Below are 19,783 nucleotides of genomic sequence, written 5' to 3'. Positions count from 1 at the left end.
TCTTTTGTGTCTACTTTCTTTCACTTAGGTTCATCCATTTTGTGGCATGCATTAATACTTCATCCCTTGTATGGCTGAATAATATTCCATTGTATGGATATACCACATTTGTTTATTCAGTGGTTGATGGGCATTTTGTGTTATTTCAATATTTTGGCTATTATGAATAATGCTGTCATGGATATTCATGTCCAGCTTTTTGTGTGGACATTGTTTTTTATTATTTTGGGTATATACCTAGAAGTGGAATTGCTGAGTTATATGCTCACTGTATGTTTAACATTTGGGGGCACTGCCAAACTATTTCCCAAAGAGACAGCACCACTTTATCTTCCCACCAGCAACGCGTACTGAGGGTTCCAATTTCTCACATCCTTGATAACACTTTTTATTGTCTTTTTGATTATAGCCATTCCAGTGAATGTGAAGTGGTAGTTCATTGTGGTCTTGATTTCCATTTCCCTAATATACTATTTGTATGTCTTCTTAGAAGAAATGGCTATTCAAATCCCTTGCTCATTTGTAAAGTTGGGTTCTTTATCTTGTTATTCTTGAGTTTTAATGATTCTTTATATATTCTGGATACCAATCCCTTATCAGATATAATATTTGCAGATTTTTTCTCCTACCCTATATGTTGCCCTTTCACTTTCTTTTTTTTTAATAAAGATTTTATTTATTTATTTGCCAGAGAGAGAGAATGAGAGTGAGCGAGCACAAGCAGGGGGAGCAGCAAGTAGAGGGAGAAGCAGGCTCCCCGCTGAGCAAGGAGACTGATGTGGGACTTGATCCCAGGGATCATGACTTGAACTGAAGGCAGACACTTAGCCGACTGAGCCACCCAGGCATCCCATCCTTTCACTTTCTTGGTGGCGTCCTTTAAAGCACAAAAGTTTTAATTTGTTTTAATTTAATCTGTTTTTTTTTAAGTTTTAATAATGTAGTCCAATCTGTTTTTCTTTGTTGTATGTGCCTTTGATGTCCTATCTAAGAAGCCATTGCCTAATCCAAGCTTAAAAAGATTTACTCCTGGGGCGCCTGGGTGGCTCAGTCGTTAAGCATCTGCCTTCGGCTCAGGTCATGATCCCAGGGTCGTGGGATTGAGCCCCGCATCGGGCTCCCTGCTCAGCGGGAAGCCTGCTTCTCCCTCTCCCACTCCTCCTGCTTGTGTTTCCTCTCTCGCTGTCTCTCTATCTGTCAGATAAATAAAAAAAATCTTAAAAAAAAAAAAAAGATTTACTCCTATGTTTTCTTCTGAGAGTTTTATAGTTTTGATGATTAAATTTATTTTGTGTTAATTTTTGTGTATGGTATGTGGAGGGAGTTCAGCTTCATTCCTTTACTTGTGGATAACCAGCTGTTCCAGTGGTATTTGTTGAAGAAACTATTCTTTCACTCATTGAATCACCCTGGCACCCTTGTTGAAAATCAGTTGACCATAAATATTAGGGTTTGTTTCTGGACTTGCAGTTCTATCTCATTGATTTATATTTCTGTTCTTATGCTGGTATCACACCTTTTTTTTTTACACTACAGCTGGGTAGTAACTTTTGAAATAAGGAAATGTGAGTCCTTTAACTTTATTCTTTTCCAAGATTGTTTTGGCTCTTTTGGGTTCCTTGCATTTCCACATGAATTTTAGGATTAGCTTGTTAATTTCTGGGAAGAAAAGGAAATGCCAGCTGGGATTTTGATAGTCATTGTATTGAATCTGTAGATGAACTTGGGTAATACTATATATTAACAATATTAAGTCTTCTAATCCATGAGCACAGAATATCTATCCCATTTATTTAGTTCTTTTTAAATCTCATTCAAAGTTGTTTTATAGTTTTCTACTGCCTAAACTTTGTACTTCTTTGTTAATTTTATTTCTAAATATTTTATTTTTTTGATATAGTAAATAGAATTGTTTTCTTGATTTAATTTTTGGATTGTTCACTGCCACTATATAGAAATAAGATTGATTTTTATATATACTGATCTTGTATACTGCAATCTTGCTGAGCTTATTTTTAGTAGATTTTTTTGTGGATTCCTTAGAATTTTCTACATATAAAACCATAGAATCTGAACGGTGATATTTTTACTTCTTCCATTCCAATCAGGATATCTTTTTTTCCTTTTTCTTGACTAATTGACATGGCTATAACCTTCAGTACTGTGTTGAAGAGAGGTAGTGAGAATGCATATTCCTGTCTTACTATTTATCTTAGGGGGAAGCAATTAGTCTTTCATCATTAAGTATGATGTTAGCTGTGGGTTTTTTTTGTAGGTCCTCTATCAGGTTGAGGAAGTTCCCATATATTCCTAGTTTGTTGAGTGTTTTTATCATGAAAGGGTGTTGGATTTTGTTAAACAATTTTTCTTTCTCTATTGAGATAATCATGTGATTTTTCCCCTTTATTCTATTAATATCCTGTATTACAGTAGTTTATTTTCACATGTTGAACCACCTTGTATTTCCAAGATAAATCTCACTGGATCTTGGTGTATAATCCTTTTTATGTGTTATTGGGTTCAGTTTGCTAGTATTTTGTTTAGAATTTTTACATTTACATTCATAAAATATATCGATACATAGTTTTCTTAAGATACCTTTGGTTTTGGTATCAGGGCCTCATAGAATGAGCTGGGTAGGGCGCCTGGGTGGCTCAGTTGGTTGGGCGACTGCCTTCGGCTCAGGTCATGATCCTGGAGTCCTGGGATCGAGTCCCACATCGGGCTCCCTGCTCAGCAGGGAGTCTGCTTCTCCCTCTGGCCCTCCTCCCTCTCATGCTCTCTGTCTCTCATTCTCTCTCTCGCAAATAAATAAAATCTTTAAAAAAAAAAAAAAAAGAATGAGCTGGGTAGTATTTCTTCCTCTCCTGTTTTTTTGAAGAGTTTAATAATGAATTAATGTTAATTTTTCTTTAAATGGTAGAATTTGCTAGTGAAGCCATCTGTTCCTAGAGTGTTCTTTGCAGGAAATTATTTCATTACTAATTCAGTCTCTACTTGTTATAAGTCTATTCAGATTTTTCTATTTCTTCTTAATTTGATCTCTGTAGTTTGTGTTTTTCTAAGATTTTATCCATTTTATCTAGGTTATCTAATATGTTATCACATTCCCTTATAATCCTTTTTATTTCTGTTAAGATTGGTAGTAATAGGGGTGCCTGGGTGGCTCAGTCTTAAGCGTTAAGCTTCTGCCTTCAGCTCAGGTCATGATCCCAGGGTCCTGGGATTGAGCCCCGCATCTGGCTCCCTGCTCCACGGGAAGCCTGCTTCACCCTCTCCCGCTCCCCCTGCTTGTGTTCCCTCTCTCACTATGTCTCTCTCTGTCAAATAAATAAATAAAATCTCTAAAAAAAAAGATTGGTAGTGATGTTCACTATTTTCTGATTTTAATAATTTGAGTCCTTTCTCTGCTTTTTATCTTTTTGGTTCAGCCCCTATGGATATCTCATTCCCCAGCTATTCATTTTAACCCTTTCTTAGCCTATTGTTTGGCCCAACTGTTATCCATTTGCTCAGCAAGCCACATACTTGTTCAATAACTGTCTCCAGTTGTTTCCAACAAACACTCTGGGGAAAAGGCTCTTTGCTTACCGTGAACCCTGTATTAGGTCAAATAAACACAGCCTTGTGAGTGGCGTCTTTCTGTGGAAACCACCAGACAGGTCAAATAATGACAATTATGTGGAAATGGGGCTCCTAAAGAGCTCTAGCCCCTGTCTGTTCCCTAAGGTGGCTCTCTTCTAGGTGTTTTTAATCACGATTGCTGGAATGTTGGTTTTTAAGACTACTATGAAGCTGAGGAGGGGGGCTGGGTATAGGGTAATTTAAAATGCCGAAGAGCTCCCTTTTTTACTGAGATTCAGCCATTTTATTAAATAAATGCTTTCTGAATTGCCCTAAGATTTTGGTTAATTTTCAGAGTTCTGAAAAATTGATTCTGACAATATTCACCAGTGTTTTTGTTGCCTGTATAGAGGAGAGCATTTTCAGAGGGACTTACTCTGCCATTTTCACTGACATCCCCTCCCATTATGACTTCTTGAACAGGAAAATTGATGGAGTAAAAACTAAACTTGAGGGGTGCCTGGGTGACTCAGTCAGTTGAGCGTCTGACTCTTGGTTTCGGCTCAGGTTGTGATCTCAGGGTCCTGAGATCAGCCCCACATTGGGCTCCACGCTCAGCAAGGAGTCTGCTTGAGATTGTCTCTATAACTCTCCCTCTGCCAAGCCACCCCGCCCCCTTCCACCTCACCCCCCACCCCCGCCTGCCGCTCAGGCATGCGCTCTCTCTCTCTCAAATAAATAAATAAATCTTAAAAAAAAAAAAAAAAAAACCTAAACTTGAGATCAAATCCTGTGCCAGATCTGGCAAATAATCGACATCCTTAGTACACATATCTATCTATAAGAAAAGTATTAAAATATAAAAATGAGCAATGAACATGAAAAGATTAGTCATAGAACCAAAAGTACAGATGGATTAATAAAGCCAAAAAAGGAAAGTTCAGCCTCAAAGAAATTCAAATTAAAACCATGAAATACTATTTTCACTATCAAATCAACAAGGACAATTATAATTATTACAATTCTCAGTAGTATTGGCAAAGAAGGAGTGAAATAAACATTCAAACACTATTGGTCAGAAATATGAATTGGTACAGTCTTTCTGGAATACAATTTGGCAGTAATATGTCGTTTAAAAGTAGTATTCTTGGTACTGCCTGGGTGGCTTAGTCAGTTAGGCACCTGCCTTCAGCTCTGATCATGATCTCAGAGTCCTGGGGTTGAGCCCTGCATCCTACTCCCTGCTCAGCAGGAAGCCTGCTTCTCCCTCTGCCCCTCCCCCCGACTTATGCTGTCTCTCCCTCCCTCCCTCTCTCTCTCTCTCTCAAATAATAAATAAAATCTTTAAAAATAAAAAATGAAAAAAAATAAAAACAGCATTCTTTGACTGAATACTTTCATTGCTGTGTATCTTTCCTGAGAAAAGAGTAAAACATTTGGATGAAGATTTATATAAAAAGATGTTCCTTGCAGTGTTATATATAATAGCGGAAAATTGGATCCAAACTAAATGTCCAACAGTAGTAGATTCGTTAAGTAATTTATAGTATATTCAATTTACTAGATTATTTCATAGTCATTAAATACATTGTTTGAGAAGAATTATTTAATGGTGTTGAAAATGTATATATAATGTGATGCTAAGTGAAAAAATCAACAGTTTGTTCCAAACTTTAGAAGGTGAAAAAGGAAGGAAAATACACACACACACAAATACATCAACTTGTTAACAGTGGTGATCTCTGGGTAGGTAGGATACAGGAGATTTAATTTTCTTCACACATTTCCGTTCTTTCCAGATTCTATAAGATTTTATTCCTTTATAATAAGTGCTGTGGCCGAATGTTATATAAAAGTAATGATCTGACATTTGTATGCAAGATAGATTAGAAGGAGAAGGTTGGGGTAGGATAGAGAGGGTAAAGCAGATCTAAAAGACATTTTATAAGAAGAAACTCTAGGCTATAAAGATAAATTGGATGTGGCAGATAAAGGGTTTCTAGCATGATCAAAATTAGGATAGCGAAGAAGAGAATCCTATTTAATAGAAAAAAGATGTTTATTTTTGAACACAACCGAGGATGATTGACATCTAGAGGGATGTTCTATAGGTAGTTGAAAATACAGGTGAAGTTTGTTTCTCCAATTTTAGTATGTTTTTGAGCATTGTGGGTTTTTTTTCCAGATTTGCAATAATTAAGCTATTTTACTCATTGAAATTAGTCTAAAATTACAGAGGTTTTACTTATTTTGTTCTATAGTCATATTACTGCTTTATTTTCTTTGAATTTACTGTTAAGTAACTGATTAGCAAATGTTAGCCTGACTTCACCTTGTTTTGCTTTGGACTGGCTCAGAACTCTTATGTTTCCATTATCATTATTTTTCATAGTTTTTATTGCTGAAAACTAAGATTTGAAGAAGAAATGTAATTATCACCCGAACTATACACACACACACACACACACTTATTTATTTATTTATTTATTTATTTTTCTGTGAATTTTAGGCAATGAACATCTTAACTTCAGTGCTGCTTCTGTATGCAAAAGAGGAAGAAGCTTTTTGGCTTCTGGTTGCTGTGTGTGAACGAATGTTGCCTGATTATTTTAACCGTCGAATCATTGGTAAAACACACATCCCATATATAAGCACATATTTCTTTTTTAAACAATTTATATGTCTCTTGTCTATCCAGTTATGTATCAAATGGAAGAACTGATCAATTAGGTTTTGAAATATACAAAATGCAAGCAATATCAAAATGTCACATTCACTGACATGCTCAAGAGAAAAGCTTTTTGTACTGAATGGGTGATTGGAAAGATTGTTTAATATGTTGCTTTTTTAAGATAAAATACTTGGTCTGTCTCTTAATAAAATAGAAATTTTAAGTATACCTTCTCTGTATTGCTGAAACAATGGCAATCTGAAGTATCCAGAGCTACTGGAACATTTTTAGTAGTTTCTTGATGAGAGATAGATTTTTAACCAGCTTATGTGAACTGTATTGATATCTGCAAGGTTTGAAAGAAGGATCAAGTTCTTGGTTAGTTACTTATATAATATTTTCTTCAGTCATCAAATATTTATAGATTTTGACACTACCACAAAACCATGGGTGGTCTCTACTTTATGCCCTCATAAGCCTTCAGTATCATGGCTGGGTTATTGATTATATTGTCTTTCATTACAGTTATTTGTATATTTAAGTTCTACTAGATATTAAGCCCTCTGAAAATGAGGCTATTTCATTAATTGGTGTATCTCTTATGGTGCCTATTACAGGTTTCTGCACATAATATTCAATAAATTACTGTTCAAATGAATTTGAACTGAGTTTCTCAAGTGCTTCTTTTTTTTTTTTCCTTGATGCATGACACTTTGCTAGCAGATAAAGAGATGTGTGAAATATAGAAAAGGCCCTGAAAAAGTTCATAATTTAAGGAATAGAAATGAGATACATTGGCATACTGACAAGTGGGAAGGTATCAGAAACAAATCCTTTTGAAAGGTGTTCATTTTTAAACTTCCTTTTATGTTCGCCAGGTGCCTTGGTGGATCAGGCAGTCTTCGAAGAACTTATCAGGGATCACCTTCCCCAGCTGACAGAACACATGACTGATATGACATTCTTTTCCTCAGTTTCTCTCTCATGGTTCCTCACACTTTTTATTAGTGTGCTGCCAATTGAAAGTGCAGTGAATGTGGTGGACTGTTTCTTCTATGATGGAATAAAAGCCATTTTACAGCTGGGATTGGCAATACTTGACTATAATTTGGACAAACTGCTCACATGTAAAGATGATGCTGAAGCCGTGACAGCTTTAAACAGGTACTGTCAGAACCGTAGAGTTTCAGTCTGGGGAGCCCCTTGGAATGTTGTTCAGCTCCCTTATTTTACAGATGAGGAAACTGAGCCCTAGAAACTTTAAACAGTTTGCCCAATGTCACAAAGCTAGTTGCATGAAAAATCTAGGACTAAAGTCCCCTTCTCTGTTTCCAAATAGAATATAATAAGAGTAAATCCCTTTTGAAGTAAACCACTTGGTAACATACACATTTATACTAATATTGTTGATTCAGTATGCTGGGACTTTTCATAGTCCCAGTTTGAGCTATAAAGTGTTATTGTGTAAAAGTAATTTGAAAGGGGAAGGATAGTTGATAATGTTAAATATCCAGTGGGAGAAATTGTTCTGGTCTTCAAGTAATTTCAATCAGATAGGCTGAGTTTTATTTACTCAGTGCTTTTTCTGTGAATGTTATTTTATATTGGAACATTTGTGTGTTGCGTGTGTGTATGTATGTATGTGTGTATACACTGTATGTGTATGTTAAATGAATGAATATTTGATTAGGGTAACCGTTGGAATGGTGCATCAAATACATTTTGTACAGAATAAAATCTAAACACTCTGGCATTCAGAATACTCTGTGTTATGGCCTCAAGGTACCTTTCTTATTTCTCCTCTCCTGCCTCTACATACCTTATATTCCATCCTTACTGGGCTATGTGGTATTTGCTGAGTACTCTCTGAGCCTGTTTGCTTTCTTTGTGCTCTCCTCTCTGCCTGTGAAATAATTTCTTCACCATCCCATTCCCTGCTCCTTTGTCCTCCTAATTCCTAACCATCTTCAAATTCCACTTCTTCTTAAGACCATCCTTTGTCCTCTCAGTTGACATTAACCTCTAACTAGGGAGAAATTAGCTGTCATTTCCTCTGCATTTCACTTCCACTAATTCTTGTATTACTGTTACTTTTGGATAGGTTCTTTGACAATGTCATTAATAAGGATAGCCCATTGCCTTCAAGTGTTCAGCAGGGTTCAAACGTGAGTGATGAAAAAAGCAGTCATATTAGAGTGGATATTACAGATTTGATTAGAGAGTCAAATGAGGTAAGTTTTTTTTTTATACCACAAATGTAATTACATAGCATAGTTTAAATGATTGGTACTATAGTTCTATCTCTAGTGGTATGTTAAGAGTAAGATGATAATACAAGTAAAGACATAATTTAAAATCCAATTTCACTTTATTTGTGTATTTTTATTAAGGTATAGTTGATATGCAATATTTATTAATTTCATGTGTACAACATAGTGATTCAGCATTTGTATTGTATACATTGTGAACTGATCACCACAATAAGTGTAGTTACCATCTGTCACCATACAAAGTTAATACAATATTATTAACTGTATTCCCCATGCTGTACTTTATATCTCTATGGACTTACTTGTTTTACAACTGGAACTTTGTACCTCTTGATCCCCTTTACCCATTTTGCAGCCCCCCAACTCCCTTCCCCTCTGGCAACTACTGTTATGTTCTCCGTATCTGAGTCTGGGTTTTGTTTATTTGTTAGATTCCACTTATAAGTGAAATCATGTCATATTTGTCTTTCTCTGACTTATTTCACTTAGCATAATACCCTCAGGTCCATCCATGTTGTTGCAAATAGCAAGATTTCCTTCTTTTTATGACTGAGTAGTATTCCATTGTATAAAAATGAGTTCTGTGAACTGTTCCTAGGTTATATAGCCTCATGTGCTTCAGTTTGCTATCCTTTAAATGAAACAATGTTCACTTGCTTTCACAGGTAATAACCACTTTTAAATATCTATCACCATATAAAAAGGTGAAAATTATTCTCTTCTTAGAGACTAAGAATTTTTCCAATGTTCTTGTAGTTAGGCTAGACACATAGTAGATGGAATTCTCCCCAGTAAATATATAGAAAAACTGAAACGTGGGAGGTGAAAATTTGCATAACCACTGAACAAGTTAGGAAAATAGCTAGAAATAGAACCAAGGCCTCTGAGAATTGAGTCTGGTGAAATTCAATTGTGGGAAAAGTGGATATTTATTATGAATGAGTATCTACTGAAATCATATTTTTTGCAGAAATATGGTAATATTCGCTATGAAGATATACACAGCATGCGCTGTCGAAATAGGTTATATGTCATACAGACCCTAGAGGAAACGACAAAGCAGAATGTGGTGAGTGTCTACCCTATGGGGGGGAACCAACTGGAGAAACAGGTTTTTTTTCCAACTTCCTTTAAAAAATTGACATTCCATGTAAAGAAAATGAATATAACTAAATTTTTGAGCTAGATTCTTGCCACAGCTTAGCTTACTGTAAATCTTTTTGAGAGGAAGTAAAATTATTTTCTTCTAGCTGAATTATGTTGATTTCTCCAAAATGTTTTGTTATTTGACCTTTAATATTGAATGCTATGATATAGGCATTTAAGCATAACATATTTGTGATGTGCTTCATCAGTAAGAACAGCTGACCTATATAGTAGTCAGTGTTGCTAATATACATTATTATCCTTGGAAACCTAAGATTAGGTTAAAAAGATATAAAACTGTGTTTTAAATACTCTCTTTTTTAATATTTGGGTGGCTACATAAGAAGCTGTTAATATTGGTTGCCTCTGGTGAGTGGGATTAATAGATTGCTAGTTGGAAGAGGGAGAGTTTTACTTTGCTATATATACATCCTTCTGTACTGTTTGAGCTTTTATCATTGCATGTATTGTTCTTGTAAACCTGCTTGCTTAAAGGCCACATCCTCAGAGATACCAATCTGGGAAAATAAACATTTCTGAAGATTCTAGGTTTAGCTTTCAATTAAATAATTCAGTGATGTTACTGTGATGTAGTTAGCATAGCCCCCTTGTTTTGGTTTTTATATATTAGTTTTTTTAAAGATTTTATTTATTTGACAGAGAGAGACACAATGAGAGAGGGAACACAAGCAGGGGGAGTGGAAAAGGGAGAAGCAGGCTTCCCACTGAGCAGGGAGCCCGATGCGGGGCTTGATCCCAGGACCCTGGGATCATGACCTGAGCCGAAGGCAGACGCTTAACATCTGAGCCACCCAGGCGCCCCTTATATATTAATATTAAAAAATAAGTAATACATGTTCACTGTAAATAATTTAAACATGACAGAAATGTAAAGTAAAGGTTCCCTATCCCAGGAGCAACCAGTATTAAAATTATTTGGCATATATCCTTCCATATCTTTTTTCTGTGTATCTGTAGACATAAATGTATGTGTGTGAGGGGGGTGATATAGTTTTTTAAATGAGATCATATCAGTTACTTTGTTCTGCAGCTTACTTTTTTCAATCAGAAATATACGATAATCATTGCATATCAGTACATATAGACCCCCCCTCACTTTTTTTAATGTACTGAATAGTATAGCATAGTATGGATATACTATACAGTTGACCCTTGAACAACACAGGGCCCCGGTTCCCTGTGCACTCGAAAATCTACATGTAACTTTTGACTTCCCAAAAAGTTAAGTACAGTTGACCCTTGAACAACGTAGGTTTGAACTGTGTGGGTTAACTTATACATGGATCTTTTTTGATAAATACAGTACTGTGAATGTATTTTCTCTTCCTTATGTTTTTCTTAATATTTTCTCTTCTTTAGCTTACTTATTGTGAGAACACAGTATGTAATATATATAACATACAAAATATGTGTTAATCCACTGTTTAGGTTATCAGTAAGGCTTCTGGTCAACAATAGGCTATTAGTCGTTAAGTTTTGGGGGAGTCAAAAGTTATCTGTTGATTTTTGACTGTGCAGGGGGTTCAGTGCCCCTAAACCCCATGTTGTTCAAGGGTCAACTGTACTAATAGCCTGCTGTTGACCAGGAGCCTTACTGATTCATTCAGGTTCAGACATTTTTAAAAAATGAATATTGAATATTAACTTTGATCAAAGACCTTTCCATATCTTGAGATTATATATTTTTCCAGCTTTGTTAATGTAGTAAATTATATTAAGGAATTCCTAATGTTAGACTTCTGTTGGATTCTTGAAATGAATCCTATTTGGTCATGTCATATTGTTATTTTAATATCCTGCTTTGATGATTTTGCTACATAGCTTAGCTATGTTCTTTACATCTGTGTTTAAATGACACTGGCTTACAGTTTTCTTTCTGTGTGTGTGCTAACTTTAGTTTTCATATCAGAGTTGTACTCATGTCATAGAATGAATTTTGGAATAAATTATATTTTACTATGCTTGAGAATAGTTTAGATCACATAGGAATTATACATTACCTGAAAGTTTGAGTAGTTGAGGCTATAAAACCATCTGGATCTGCTGCCTTGTGGTAGAAGGCAGATTTTTTTTATTACCTTTTCAGTTCTATCTGTTCAGAATTTGTTTTTCCTGGGTTAATTTTGGTGTTTTATTTTTTTCCTAGAAAATTACCCATTTCATCTAGACTTTCAGATATATTGATATAAAGCTTATAGAATTCATTCAACAGATATTTAATGCTACCTCCTCTGTGCTGGACACTTTTAATAACCTCTATACCTATGTTTATATTATCATTTTACTTCTCAATGATGTTTATTTGTGCTTTCTTTTATCTCCCTTGTCAGATATTTGTCTATTTTACTTTTTTAAAATTAGCCAACTCTTTTATTTATTGAGTGTTTTATTTTTATTTATTCATTTTATTTATTATTTTTAATTTCCACTGTTTTATTAATTCTTTTATCTTCGCTCTTGCTTTTAAATTTCCTAAATACCAAAACCATTGTACCATTGATGTTTATTCATCATGTAGTAGGTTAAAACTACATATTTTCTAAGCTTCTTCTTGGATTATGTCTTTTGGCACAGAGAGGGGAATACACATCTCTCGCGATGTCTTTGAAGTGTTTAATGACAGCCACACTTGATGACTTGACAGATTGCTTATGTGGCAAGAGAGGAATATGTGGAATGAGACTTAGAATACTGTTGCTTATATTTATGGACATTAAATGGATGTCCTTTGGCAATGATCTCCGGCTATGAAGGGATGAAGGTGAAAGTACATGTCAGAGTAGAATTGAACTGTAGTCTATGTACAACCTTTTTAAAGGGCAAAATTGGTGCATTTATCTTTGTTATTCTTTTTAAAAGTTAGAAGAAAATTATTTTCTTCTAGCAGGAGATTTCTAAATGGATTCAAGGAGAATTTCAATACTGAAGTGTTAAATTCTAAATTGCTTTTAATCTTTTTACAGTTGCGTGTTGTATCACAAGATGTGAAATTGAGCCTTCATGAATTGGATGAACTTTATGTCATCTTTAAGGTACTGTTGTTCTTCTTCAAGTGAAAAAATAATACTTTTAAGCAAGATTTTACCACAACCACTCTTAAATATTTTATCTTTTAATTGTTTTAGTAGGCATGCTTAAAAGAAAATAATTTTATAAAATTACTTTTTATGACTTACTGACTTTCCTCTTCTTATTTGTTTTTCATAGAAAGAGCTGTTTTTTTCTTATTATTGGTGCTTGAGTTGTCCAGTCCTGAAGTACCATGACCCCAGTCTGCCATATTTGGAACAGTATCAGATTGACTGCCAGCAGTTCAGAGCGTTATATCACTTGTTGAGTCCCTGGGCTCATTCTGCAAACAAAGACTCACTAGCCTTATGGACATTCAGATTGTTGGATGAAAACTCTGACTGCCTTATAAACTTCAAAGAATTCTCCTCTGCAATTGGTAGGATGATGTCCGGTAATTTTCTTTTTTAAAGCCAAAAATAGGGCGCCTGGGTGGCTCAGTCGGTTAAGCGGCTGCCTTCGGCTCAGGTCATGATCCCAGCGTCCTGGGATCGAGTCCCGCATCGGGCTCCCCACTCTGCGGGGAGCCTGCTTCTCCCTCTCCCTCTGCTTACTTGTGTTCTCTCTCTATCTCTCTGTCAAATAAATAAATAAAATCTTTAAAAAATAAAAAATAAAAAATAAAAAAAAAATAAAGCCAAAAATAAAGGTACTCCTAGAAATACTTGGTACTGCCTGTTATTGCCAGTTTAGTCAGATTTTATCAGCCTGAGTTACATTATCTCCAGCTTTAGCAATAAGTGGACCTTTTTCTGGGTTTATTACTAAAACTAAGTATATTGGTCTCATTTTGACCCAGCCCTCTCAGAAAAGCAAGCTGTTAGATATGGATATTTTAAAGGTTAACATGAAGGAAGCAAATGTCTATGTCTCCCCCCACTCAGGCACATGGATACTTCAAAAGGAGCTTCCCCCTTAGTAAAAATCAACCACATAACCTCGAAAAGTGGTAGAGAAATAATCCAACAAACATGTACCTGCAGATAGTTCACCAGTTACATTGTTCCTTTGCTTTTCCAGACACCCCAGCATACTTTCTTATCAGGGATTGCCCCCTTGAAGAGGAGTTCTCTCCTCAAATGAGTCATAAGGCCTCATTCAAAAGAAAAAAGAAAATTTAGGTTGGGGGGAAGGGAAATCAGCAGGTGAGCATTTTTCCCTCTGATAAAGGGTATTTTGCTTATACTTGAAGAAGAGAGAATCTGGCTGACTGGATGGTGGTTTAACTGTTAGCTTAAGTAACAGGAGGTTTTTGAATCCTCATTACTGACTAATATCTGTATCTTATTAATCTGTGCCACTGGAATTGATTGAATGGTCTTTGAAAACATGGTAATTTGTAATTGAATTTTATTGGACAGATATAATGTACAATGGAAATTTCACTGAGAAGCTTAAGCTGCTTTTTAAGCTGCATATTCCTCCAGGTAAGCGTTTAACAATCTTTAATGATATACAGGAGTTTATTCCATTTTAACAAGTATAATTACAGATATTCAATTTTAATAAATAACATAATTTTCAATATGATAAAAGGTCATTACTTCATTATGGCCCATGGATCGTATGTCCAGTACTTTTGCTGATATATAGTTACAGTGAAATCCATGGAGGAGATTCTGTGTAACTGATGGGTTCACAAGTTTCCTTCAAGTTAGTGGTCAATTTAATGATAGTTCATGTATAAGAACTACCTGACATTTGAATATTGGTATAATATTGAAATGTGATGTTGTTATTATTGTTGTCACTGGGGAGTAGAATTTAACTTTAGACAAACTGCCAAACTCGTGGAATACTACAGATTATTCAGAAAAACTGAGACTAGACAGCAGGAATGTTAAACATTTGGAAAGGAAGCAAAATAAAAGCTACCATTTATTGAGGACTTGCTCTGTTGAGGCATTTGCTTTACATGTATTCTTTTACTTAATTCTCACAATATCTCTGAGAAGTGGTAATGTCCTTCCAATTTCGATGATAAGGAAACTAAGGCTCAGAAAGATTAAATTATTTGGCCAAGATCACATAGCTAATAAATTGCATAGCTGGGATTCAAACTGAGGTCTGACTCCAAAGCTCAGGTTTCTTTCTATTCTATCATACTGCCCTAATGTTACCATATAATGCCAGTTTACTTCAGTGTTTTCCACTGACCTTAAGAGGCTGCCTTTCCCAGGCCCGATCCATATCTTGGGAAAAGAGTCTTAGGCTTTAAACTAAAGGAACATTGCAAAAGTACCACTTAGTTTAGATAGGGTTAATTCACACAAGGAAACAGCACCTCGTAATTTGTCTAAAGCTACACCTGGGATTTCTTTTAGAGTCTTCCCAGGATAGCCAGGAACCATTCTTTACCAGACCCAAACTCTAAAAGCCATCTTTGACTCTTCACACACTCAGATCACAAACAGAGCATTAAAAACCAAAGATAAACCACCTAATAATTTAATTATGGAGGACTTTACATTGTCAAGTCAAATTACTGTTAGAATGTTTAATGTTGCCGTGGAATGAATATGCTTTCAGTAGAGGATCAAAAATGGAAAGAAAAACCACTGTGTATCTGTTACAGCACTCAGCTTCATGTTTGCCTTATTATTGAAGATGTTCTTAAATGACTGAGGTTACATTTTCAGAGATTTCAAAATGCCAGATTTTCTTATTTCAACTTGTAATGGCTCTCAGAAAACAATTAAAAAGCAAGTAAGAGAACTAATAGAACTCAGAGTGATCAGGTACTTCTTATTTGCTATAGAGTAGAACCTCTTCTACATTTCTTCACATGTGTCTTTCTTATAGTGACCTTTTATTTAACTCTCTGCCCCCAGATTTGCTTGACCCGTTTCTGTCCCTTATTGTTAGTAAATTGATTTGGGTTATCTGTTTTCAGCTTATACTGAAGTGAAATCTAAGGACCCTTCAAAAGGAGATGAACTTTCCAAGGAAGAATTACTTTATTTCAGTCAGCTCCATGGTAAATATCTGTTAAAAATGTATCTTTTTTAATGATTAGTCACTCAGAGATCTTCCTGGCTTAAATAATTTTTTACCCAGCTACCATTAATAAAATTTGAGTTAATTATACTTTATATTTCTTTTGTGCTACCATAACACTTAGCACAGTGCTAAATGCATGGTAAGTACCCCATAAATACTTGACTAATTAACTGAAATGTGTTTTGGGTTTTGATTTATGGAATTTTTTGTCTACTGGAGGATTAGAAAGAAAATGCATTTTGTTTCTACTTATGTTGCAGAAATTTCTAAAATGTATCCAGCCATTTTCATGCCTTGTTAAAATACAGTGGAAACAGTAGAATCTTTGATGATTGAAGGTCATAGCTATTATTCCAACAGTGGATACTTATTATAAATCACTGTAGGTGTAGGAGACAGGGATGAATCTGTCTCCAAGACATAATTTGGAAGTGTTATAAGCTTATTTTTGTATCCTTTGCCTCTTTTTCATAAACATGGGTGTCTTATAGAGAGATAAGTCCTGAGTAATGTATGTTTATAGTTACTATATGTTGGTGTTTGAACATTAAGTTTGAAGAGACCTTATAAATCATCTCGTCAAATCCCTTAATTTATATAGATAAGGGCACGGAGACACAAAACGGAGAAGTGACTTGTGCAAGATTTCACAATGAGGTATTGCCACAATCAGGATTAGTAGCTCAGTCTTCTGATCTCCCGCATGCTTCTTTCCCCAAATAATAAAAGTAATACAGTTTAGTTTGAAGAAGGTCACAAGGAAGAAAATACCACCAAGAAATAAATAATATTTGGTATACTTCTAGGATTTTTTAATATAGATTTTTTTCCCTGTGTTCTTTCTACTATAAAAGTTCTTGAAATTTGGTCTTCTGATGAGAGGAGGTCATGTCAGCTAAAATTGGTTTCCTGAATTGAAGAAAATAACATGTGCCTGAGTCTTTATATAAAATATTATTTTACTTTCAAAAGGTATTTACTTGTTAAATATTTTACAAAATGCAATTGTTTTCTTTTCCTCTAGTTTCTAAGCCTACAAATGTGAAGGAAGCAGAATCACTAAAAAACAGCCCTGAAAAAGGTACTATGATTAGGAATATCATTTAGCTTAAGTTACTGTTTTTGTGAATAGGGTTAGCTACAAAGGCAAATAGTGGATTCCCTTTAAAGGCTATTGATTTGTCCTGAGAGCCTTTTCACTTTTGTGTGTTAATTTAACAATTTAGTCTTTCTTGTCTTGATACTTAAGTCTCAGAACTTAGAGTAAATGACCCATATTCATTTTACTATTTTGAAAATTATTATGTTTAATTACAAGAGTTAGTAGATAATAAAAGAAATTTAAACAGAAGTCTTCATACCCCCACTGAACTCCACCCTGAAGTAAATGTGAAAGCATTTTGTTCTATATCCTTTCCAGACCCATTTTTATGTATACACAAACACATATAGACATCTCTTTTATAAAAAAAGAAACATTCCATAACTACTTCTACAATTTGCTTTTTCAATTTTGTGATATATCATGGACATTTTCATGTCAGTACATTTGGATACAACACCTTCCCTAGGTTGCTAAGTATATCTACGTAGTTTTCCAGTAAGTGTCAAGTAATTATTAATAGTCACGTTAATTGTCTTCATTAAACTCTTCAAAGGAATGAATGGATAGTAGTATTTTGAGTTTTTTTAAGAAGAGCCACCATAGACCACTTCAGAATCTGCATATTAAGAACATCATATAGAAGCTATTTTAAACTTAATAGTATGCATGAGAACATCTACATGAAATTTACATCATCAAGCCAGAGTGTACTGTTTAATCTAAAATGCATCCTTCTCCCTCTCTCTTCACATCTTCCCTAATCCCCAGCCTTCCCAAAGTACAAGTTTTAGTTTAATGGAAATAGAGAACATATTCTGAAAGCCAGTGGGTGAAATGAAAGATAAATTCAGATAATTTTCTGGGTTATTTAAAGGTAGAATCTTGTATCTTAAATAATTTCCAATTGTAGTTATTCCTTCTGAGATTTGGGGAAATAAAGTGAACTGTTCATTATGAAATGGTTTTATTCCACTCATACAGGCAAAGGAAAAGTTGATATTCAAGCATATCTAAGTCAATGGCAAGATGAGCTTTCCAAAAAAGAAGAAAACATTAAGGATTTACCAAGAATGAATCAGGTATAGTATTTTCAAAGAAAAAATTCTAGGTTCTTCTTTGTTTTTATGAATGTGGGTGTATCCAACTCTAAAATAGTTAATATACTATTACAAAAATAGTTAAGTAATCTATGTATCATCTCTGTAAGTTTCAGATGAGCACAGAAGAGTAGGAGCAAATTTTTAAATGATTTCCTACTTTAAGCACCTAAATGCATTTAGTGTTTCAGAATAGTTCCTCTGCTATGACAACATTTGTGACTATAGAAAAGATGTATGTATAAACATACATTTCAGTGTTTCCTATTTCCAGCTTTATTAGAAGTGTTCATTTATTCAGTAAACATTTTTTTTAGTGCCTACTAGATGACAGACCCAATGTTAGGTACTAGGAATAAGAAGTTACTAAAATAGGTCACATGCTGGTTTCTAATCATCTTGTATTTGAACCTGCTCGAACAATACTAATGACTGCTACTTGACACAATTCTAAAGCCATCTCTTAAACACTGTTCAGTCAGTTTATGTTCTTATGTTTTTTAAATTAAAATCTGTTGGTGATTAGATACTGAGGATTCCCAGAACTTTACCAAAATGAGAACTATCAAATAGCGGTATTCCTCGTGGACTGGGTAATTTGGTAGCTGAATAAGTACCTTTTAAAATGAATTAATATGATGTTTAGTCTAAAATTTTTTATAAATAAGCAGTACTACAGACTAAGGTAGAAAGAGAAATAAAACTTAAGAGTTCGGTACTATTTATTTTGATTAAGTACATCCTTTGTATTTGCTTTTTATTTACAGATAAACTTTTCTGTTAGGGTGATTGACTTACTGTGTTAGAATTATTTTTTTTTAATTGACAGATACCTTTTAGGAATGTCTATGGATTATTAGGGGCAATTAGCAAACACACCAGTTTATTTCTCCACTTGGGTCCCACCTCAGCCTTTAAAGAGAAACATGTCTAAATGGGCCCTGTGGAGCTCCCTTGTACTGCTAGATAGTTCCCAAAACATTCTTCCATAAATTTAAGTCATCCTAGTTGAGCTGCCCACTGTAGCCCTTTAGAGAGATCAAGGGAAACTCCTTATTAAGCCTTTCATTAATATTGGTTATTGAATGAATGATTAACATGTAAGGAAATAGGTGAATTTGCCTAATTAAAAGTACCACTGGGGCACCTGGGTGGCACAGCCAGTGGTTAAGCGTTTGACTCCTGGTTTCAGCTCAGGTCATGATCTAAGGGTCCTGAGATCAAGCTCTGGGCTCAGGAGGGAACCTGCTTCCCCTCTTCCTCTCCCTCTGCCCCTCCCCGCCTCAAATAAATAAATAAAAATCTTTTTTTAAAAAAAGTACCACCTAGGGGCGCCTGGGTGGCTCACTTGGTTAAGCATCTGCCTTCCACTTGAGTCGTGATCCCAGAGTCCTGAGATCTAGCTCCTTGCTCGGTGGGGAGCCTGCTTCTCCTTCTCCCTCTGCAGCCCCCCCTGCTTTGTGCTCTCTCACTCTCGCTCTTTCTCAAATAAATGAATAAATAAAATCTTTTTTTAAAAAAAAAAGTACCACCTAACATTGAGGGAATGATGGCAGGTAAGCTGCCCAAGAATTATTGTGTGTGTGTATATGCATGTATGTGTGTGTGTGTGTGTGTGTGTGTGTGTATATATATAAAATGTACTGCTATTAGGCAACATATGAGAAGATTTAAAAGGCATTTTAAAGGGCATTTTCTTCCATGGTTTATACCCATCTTTCTAGAACCAAGATTTATTTATTTTTTTAACCAAATCATTAGTTTTTTTTTTTTTAACTTCTATGGTGAGGGTTAAATGGTACAAATTCTAAATAGGAGACTGTTTACTTCTAAGTTCTCT

At 34.9% G+C, this 19,783-nt stretch overlaps 1 protein-coding gene across 4 annotated transcripts in view; it reads left to right on the top strand.

Annotated features, from left to right (window-relative positions):
* Nucleotides 1-19,783, top strand: part of TBC1D8B (TBC1 domain family member 8B) — a 56,849-nt gene that overhangs the window by 34,550 nt on the left and 2,516 nt on the right. For 2 of the 4 annotated variants that reach the window (XM_081808468.1, XM_081808465.1), the window contains exons 11-20: nucleotides 6,074-6,191; nucleotides 7,114-7,399; nucleotides 8,337-8,466; nucleotides 9,476-9,574; nucleotides 12,636-12,704; nucleotides 12,880-13,135; nucleotides 14,103-14,168; nucleotides 15,635-15,718; nucleotides 16,766-16,822; nucleotides 17,828-17,925. In XM_081808468.1, the coding sequence (XP_081664594.1) occupies nucleotides 6,074-6,191; nucleotides 7,114-7,399; nucleotides 8,337-8,466; nucleotides 9,476-9,574; nucleotides 12,636-12,704; nucleotides 12,880-13,135; nucleotides 14,103-14,168; nucleotides 15,635-15,718; nucleotides 16,766-16,822; nucleotides 17,828-17,925 (1,263 nt within the window). The remainder of the gene's footprint in view (nucleotides 1-6,073; nucleotides 6,192-7,113; nucleotides 7,400-8,336; nucleotides 8,467-9,475; nucleotides 9,575-12,635; nucleotides 12,705-12,879; nucleotides 13,136-14,102; nucleotides 14,169-15,634; nucleotides 15,719-16,765; nucleotides 16,823-17,827; nucleotides 17,926-19,783) is intronic. The other 2 variants (XM_081808466.1, XM_081808469.1) reach the window with 2 other exon arrangements.

This window comes from Leptonychotes weddellii, chromosome X, assembly GCF_054177405.1.
Source record: "Leptonychotes weddellii isolate Sample4059 chromosome X, ASM5417740v2, whole genome shotgun sequence".
Classification (NCBI taxonomy): domain Eukaryota; kingdom Metazoa; phylum Chordata; class Mammalia; order Carnivora; family Phocidae; genus Leptonychotes; species Leptonychotes weddellii.
The sequence above is the reverse complement of the archived record's forward strand: the minus strand, read 5'-3'. Positions and strand labels throughout refer to the sequence as shown.